The 7,362-nt window shown below is 34.1% G+C and overlaps 1 protein-coding gene across 1 annotated transcript; it reads left to right on the forward strand.

The window, feature by feature from the left end:
- On the forward strand, window positions 1-6,413 carry LOC149786800 (tudor domain-containing protein 7A-like). Its single transcript, XM_089978261.1, has 7 exons — window positions 1-314; window positions 542-605; window positions 1,770-1,873; window positions 3,167-3,310; window positions 4,244-4,342; window positions 4,999-5,111; window positions 6,203-6,413. Exons 2-7 carry the CDS (start codon window positions 548-550, stop codon window positions 6,321-6,323), a joined length of 639 nt encoding a protein of 212 aa, XP_089834387.1. The 5' UTR covers window positions 1-314; window positions 542-547; the 3' UTR covers window positions 6,324-6,413.
- Window positions 6,414-7,362: the final 949 nt, after the last annotated feature.

The following is a 7,362-nucleotide window of genomic DNA, read 5'->3' on the forward strand; positions in this document are numbered from 1 at the left end:
TGTGGTTTTCCACAGGAGACAGTACGCGTATTCCCGTAGAAATAACCTGTCACAATGTACTTTTGTTTTCTCCATCAAATGTATTCATTGCTGGGAAGTGGTGTCCGCTTTTCTTGTTATCTTACATAGCTACTATTTTCTTCAAATACTATCATGGATTTGAAGCTGCTGCTGTGAAAGACGTCGTGCAGACATTAGAAATTCTATTGATACAAATAGGAAGTGTTGATAGTGAAGCCTGCAATTTACTAGACCACAATTATGTTATTTATCGGGAAAACACACGGGCAAATTATTTGTCAGAGAGAGGGGCAGTAAGCATAAAACGATTGTCAATCGTAGAAACGTTGAATTATTAATTTCAAGTTACCAGTATATGTATGTATGTATGTATGTATGTATGTATGTATGTATGCATGTATGCATGCATGTATGTAGAGAATTTGTTCTTTCGATTCGGTGATGTACAACGTATTCATTATACTAATGATATGGTACTGATTTGCTATATTTAAGATATAAAATTATGACATCGTTACAGATAATCATGGAAGAGAAGGAATACATCAATAACGAAGAGGAGGAAATGGATACACCTGACCCAGGTTCGTATAAATGTGACTTTAAGCATGCTGTTATTACATGTACATATACTTGATCTAAATTCCAGATGTCTGGTAACATAATTTGTCTGCTTTAAAGACGTGACCAATGTGGGAAGGTATGGTTGCTATTTACTGATTCTATCATTATAAAGAAATGACTTCTTTGCAGAGAGGTTAGAGGGGGACTAATTTGGGAAGAATCACTACGCTGGAAAATATACAAGATATTGTTGTATTAATGAAATGTGTTAGTATCACTGATTTTCTATCGCTATGGATGATCCATTTACAGAATGTAGAAAATGCAGATGGACAGCTTTTAATTAAAAAACAATACAATATACTTGTAACTTCCTTAAAGAGGAGCATGCTTGGGTAAAACAGTTTGACTTTTAAAGAAATATATCGAATGCAAATAGGTAGGGGTGCTATTTAAAAACTTTATTGGTGTCAGGAAATATGCCTCGTCCACAGAGGCAGTGATTTGGAAAGTTTCACTATAAAAATAAAGGCTCACAGTTTTGACATAAATTAATTTTTTAGTACCCTTGAAGAATATTTATTATCTGTAACAATTTAACCGGTATACAGAGGAGGCCAGGTTACACAGAGGCCGGCTTAGGCAAGTTGCGCTATAATATAGATGACACGATATTTTTACGCATTAATTCATTTACTAGATTTATTTTCCATTACATAATATAGACACTTGTAATATGTGATTGAAGTGCATTGTAATATATAGAATATTCAGAGTGAAGGAATGTACTTTGAACAATGTTATGTGCGCTAAAAGTAAATAGTGAAATGATACAAAAGGATGTTGATCACAAACATCGCGATGTAGAGAGATAGAACGTGCTGGCAATAACCAGCTGTAATGGATACTTGTTTATCTCATGGGTTTTATCTTAGTGAAGTAAACATGAGGATTGTCTAATGATTGATGCTTTCTCTCACGAGTGCAAGCATAATGATCGCTATATCAAACCATTTGTCAGCATAGGGGCGACCTTGAATGTATGTCGATAACTTTTAATAACAAGCAACTCATAGTTATAGAAAGAGAAAAGTGAATACATAGAAACATAATGTACTTCAAAATTAAATGCTATGCAGTGATGGTCATCAATATTTGTAGCTTTATACATTTTCTTTCTTCAGAACCCTTGACTCTGCCAAAGGATGCTTTTTGGGACGTTTGTCTCACCAGCATTTACGGAAGTACAAATTTTGTCTTCATAAGATTTGTTGGAGAAGCCTACAGTGTAAGTTTACATCACAAAGAGGCACTTGAGGCATTTTGTCTCTGTCTATTTCTCTTTCTATATTATTTTTCTATTTCCTTATTTCATTTGTTTTTATCGATATTCAATCGTTTCAGTCATCTGAACATTCAATCAGTTCATATCATTACAAGTTATGGCTTTCTTATTTATAATTATAGATATTTAACATGATCTAAATTCAAGGATTCGATAAGACGTCACAGTTTTCACAGAAATTGTTTGTTGTTTCTTTAAATCCGTCGCTTGTAGCAACCGCAAAATCCATAAAATTTACACCCCATGAACCATTTTAATTTGAATAAGCAGTAATTCTTATGATATACATCATAGATCCAGAATTTGAAGTGGTTTTTGCCTTCAAAATATTATCATGAACTGAAAGTTGATATGTAGGACAACTGAATTAAAGTCTAGTGTTGCAGCAATTCGAAACTTAGTAATACTTTTTCGATGTGGTGACGATCTGCAGTTATATGTTTGCTTTTGTACACCCCTATCCTTGGAAGGGAGTGAAAAATGAAATATATGGTAGCATTTTTATTTTGATAATCGAAATTTGTAGCGACATTACAAAGACGACACACAAGATATTTAACGGTTTGGGGCTATAATCCATTGGTAATATTATGTTCTGCGTCCATGTAGGGGCGCCGAACATAACACAAATCGGATTTAGCTCGGTGAGCTATGTGTATTACTCCTATGTTGGCCATCTAGATCAACATTGGTCCATCAATCTGAAAGTAACTAAGGTTAAATATACTCAAATTTAAGGTGGAACAATATTTTTTTAAATATATTAGCTTGAATAAACTTCACACAAAAATAAATAATAAGATACGCATTGTATATCTGACCTGACATATATTATGGTTGGATGAGTAGGGGGCTATAGAAATATGCAGTAGAAATCATGGAAATTTGATAGCCCGATCCGTTAAAGTCTTTTCAGAACAAATTTTCAATAGTTGTTTATGTATTGAATGTGGTATCAACAACATTTCTCTCTCGTGCCAGTCTGGATTACGTTTTAAAAGTTACAAATTCTCTATTTGGCTTTTTTCTTCTTCAAATTTAATTCAATTAATAATTTCTCGCAGGGAGTTGAGTATCTAAGGGCACTTTAGAAAGTTTAATGTCAAGGACTCTGGGAAAATATGATCATAATTTGAGTTAATTAGAGGAAAATAAGGCATAACCAGTCAACCTTTGGAGATGTACGCTCATCTCTAAGTTACAATGTTTATATTCTTAAATATTTCTTCATATTAGGACCAGCTCGATATCTTTGAAAGTATGCTAGAGGAAGAGTATAAAAAAGCAAAGATACAGCAGATTACAGAGGGCATGATATGTGTGGCACATATTGATGGACTTTTTCACCGGGTGAAGGTTCTGTCCATAGAGGACAGAAAGGTATGTATACATTTAAGACCGACAGGCTATAGCGTGTTACGGGAGGTTGATAAGCGTAGGGTAACAGGGTCAATGCTGTCTCATTGGTTCAAATTTGTGTACACAAATGAGTATTCAACGATGTGAATGTGTTTAAAAACTAAGAGTAGATGGAATGTTTTGTGTGCTGTATGATAATAGTCAAAACATCGAAGCAAGTCGATCTGCAAGGATTTAATGGGTGCTTTCTGTTCACGTCCTATGATGACAGGTGTGATTTCCATCATCACAATTTTATCTAGCCATTGCCCATCTTTGACTTAGACCATTGATTGACAATTTCCACTAAACCTCTTTGAAACTCTTGAGTTTCCATATTTCCCTATCTTAACAGTGGAATAAAGCCTTATTGTCGTGTCCTGTTTTTATTATGTAGGATTTATTAACTTTAATTATCCCCTTGAATTACAAAGTACTCAGTAATGTTACTAGTTTGAGATTGCTGTGATTTCTTCAAGGACATTTTTATTATATCACTGTGATACAGCGGGATTGTTGGCACATTAGCATATTCTAGACTACTGGCACATCAGCGCATACAATATTGGATATTGTTTTGAAACCCCCTTAGGATTCATTCGGAATATTCTATACTTTTTGTAATTTAGATAGAAAATGTTCTATGTTTGTTTGGGACTTAATTCGTAATACATAAGTTCTTTTTAAATTTGAATTTTGTTTTCTAGGGAAAGAAATTATTTATTGTATCTTTATTATAATTGTTTTTGTTACTTAGTTTAATCGCATAGTGTCGTAACATCTGGTTTACCTGGAACATTGCTCACGACTTGTATGCTGTATTATATTTTTGAGGTGTGGACACATTTTTAAGCTAATTTTTCTCCATCTTTATAAGGCAACAAGTATAAGCCCTTTTATATTTGAATTTGACAGATAATCTGCTTCTTCGTCGACCACGGTGAAGTTGACAGTGTCATCCCAGAACATCTAAGGCTGTTAGATACATCGATCAACAGGACACTTCCGTACCAGGTATTAACCATATATAGGGGTCCGTCACTATAATGCTGGTTAGATACAAAATGCTCTTTAGTATGATTGTTTATTAAATTTAATATATTAAACTATTTCGCTTGTGCATTTAATTTCTTTGTTTGTATTAGCTTTTTGTTGTCAACTTTTTGCCTATAATGTTTCAGTGCAAAAACAGGAATTCAGAGACCAGACCTGAATTATATGAAGAATGCTTATGTCTATGTTTACAACGTAATTTTAGTGCCTGCATTAGAAGTTTACCAATAATATTCATCAAATCAAGTTTTAACCCGTGATTATACAACAATGGTGTGATCTTGCACAATATTATGATTTTGAAGTGCCCTGTTTTCACGTGGAGCTGTTTTATCAATTTCCTTCATAATGGCGTGAAAATCTGGCTAGTAAGCAGCTACCCTATGCAGACATTGCATGGTGTTCCCGAATTCCAACTTTTGAAATAGTGAAATGACTCGGACCCTATACACCAACATAAATGTAAACATATAAAAGATAAAGTGGGAAGGGTCAGTGGAAAATTATAATTACGTGTAACTAGTAACAAACTAAATAGCAGTGGTTACACTGTATCTTGTGCATAATTAGAAACAAATAAGAGCTGAAACTACATCTGTAGAATTTTCATCTTCCAGGCAATTAATGTATCAATGCATGGCCTTGAACATGTATCACAGAACCCAACAGCCCTTGCCGTACTGAGGACTATGGCGCTTGGACAGTCCCGTGTTGCGGACCCAATAATTAGGTAGGTGTCAGATTAACCTATTAAGTTGAATGCTTGAGTATTCTGATATTTGTTCGATTTGCCTTTGTTTTCATGTTGGAATCATTGGTATTAGTTCCGAGTACGTATTATGTTTCTTGTTCAAGTGATTTGGTATGTGTCTGATTTACCACTTAAATTACAATGATAGAGTGATTTGGTATTAGATCGATCTACTTATTACATACTTTTAACTTTGAAGTAATTTGGTATTAGTATGGTTTACCTAATTTTAATGTTTCAGTGATTTGGTGTACGTCAGACTTAATAGCTTAATGCTGTCATGGATTAGTATTAGGCAGATTTACCTATTACTTTATTAGTCCTATTTAATGCTGTAATTGTAGAGCTTGGAGCTAAATAAAGCATGTGTAGACGAGGGACACACATACAAGAATCTAAACATGTTGTATCTTAATAGTTGGATGTTTGAATAGGGTTTTCATACTTGTACCAAATTTTATGTTGTGTCACAACAAAACCTAATATGTCCTGCCACATGAATTTTGTATATTATCCTTTGAAGGAATTCCTGAACCAAATATGGCAGGAGTTACATATATAAAAAAAGTGTGGCTTAGTGGCGTTGATTTTGAATTTCTTCCAGCAAATGCTGATCGTGTTAGTCAATTTATTTGACTTGGGTCTTAGCCTTTATGTATAATTATAACGATATGGACATTCATAGTTTTCATATGGCACTAAAGTCTAATTATTTTATGTGACTTGAACAAGTAGTACCTAAAATATGGTGGACACTTTTGGTATCTGTGCCAGATGAGTACCAGCGTGAATAATGCCCCCCCCCCCCCACAAAACCTTTGATCAAAGATGGACAGCCAAATAACTTTGCACATGCTTATTGAAATGTTTAAATCTTTACTACTTTAGCACAACGCATGTGTATTACAACGAAATCAAGTTAGAACCAACCTCAATACCGTTTAAAGGTAACGGTCAGATTATGGTCTGTTGAAGAATTTCATTTCTCAATATTTCAGCAACAAGCCATTTTTGTTTGAGTTCTGTTCTTCCTTTCTCTTATTTATGTTTTTAATTTCTCTTTATTCTAGTGATGATTCTGTATCAATAGTGTTATACGACACAACCGGGGATGTTGATATCAATATAAATGAAGAAATGATGCAGCAAATATGGAACAATTTGAGAAAGACTCGAAGCTGTAGCGCCTGACGCAAGAGACTACATTTCGGACGAAATATTTGGCACATAGCTATGCATGGACGTGAAATGAATGTGAAAAATAAAACGTCAAACACACTGTCTTAATGTTGTATTGTTGCTTCTCATCCGGTATAACATCACAATCGCAGCTCAAAGCGGAAGTAGGAGTTTATGATGTCCCTCCCCCCACCAACAACTAGGTAACTGTTGATACATATGTTGTATTCACACATAAATGCTTGTAATACAGATTATGAAATCCCGAGGTTCACCAGCCAGCTTTGACTTGATGTCAACTTGGGATTTCAGTACCAAAACAGTAGAGCTATGAAAGTTTTGAATAAGATTAATACATACTAGCAATAATGAAAATGATATGTGTACTATGTACGATTGATTTGAAATTCCAGGCTAAATGCATTAGTTGTGACATATTAAATAATAAACATTACACATTGCTTGCCTTTGGTATAAATGACCTGCGGTTCAGCATTGATAGTCAATAGAATACCTGAAGAAACGGTATTTCTAAAACATGATTGCCAAGAGAAACGAATTGAAGAACACGCGTAATATATGCCACCACTCGGATGTGTATCCCAATGTATATAGTTATTTTGTTATGTTCAGGAAAGCACAAATGCTTGAAATATGCATTTTAGAAGTATGTATTACTTTCAGGAACAATGGTCACTTCAACTGAATGTAGACATAATTAATGCAAGAATACTACAATGTATTTTCCCTATTATACATGTGGCTCTCTTAATTCCATATTTAAATGTTTTTTCTCCAGTGTGTATTTTCATGTTCCTACTGAGCCCACAACTATCAAGAACTGTTTCCCATCTGAATTTTGTTCTCTCCAGTATGTACCATTACATGATTTGTTTTCTTAATATTCCTATTTTTAACTACATAACTGACACTTGAATGGTTTTAAACCTGTATGTCTCCTGAAGTACATCTTCATGTTTCCATCATCACTAGCGTCTTTTATGAGACATTTCACATTTGAATGGGTTTACTCAATTGTGTATCCTCGTGT

This window comes from Sinohyriopsis cumingii, chromosome 12 (genome assembly GCF_028554795.1).
Source record: "Sinohyriopsis cumingii isolate HCF-2022 chromosome 12, ASM2855479v2, whole genome shotgun sequence".
Taxonomy (NCBI): domain Eukaryota; kingdom Metazoa; phylum Mollusca; class Bivalvia; order Unionida; family Unionidae; genus Sinohyriopsis; species Sinohyriopsis cumingii.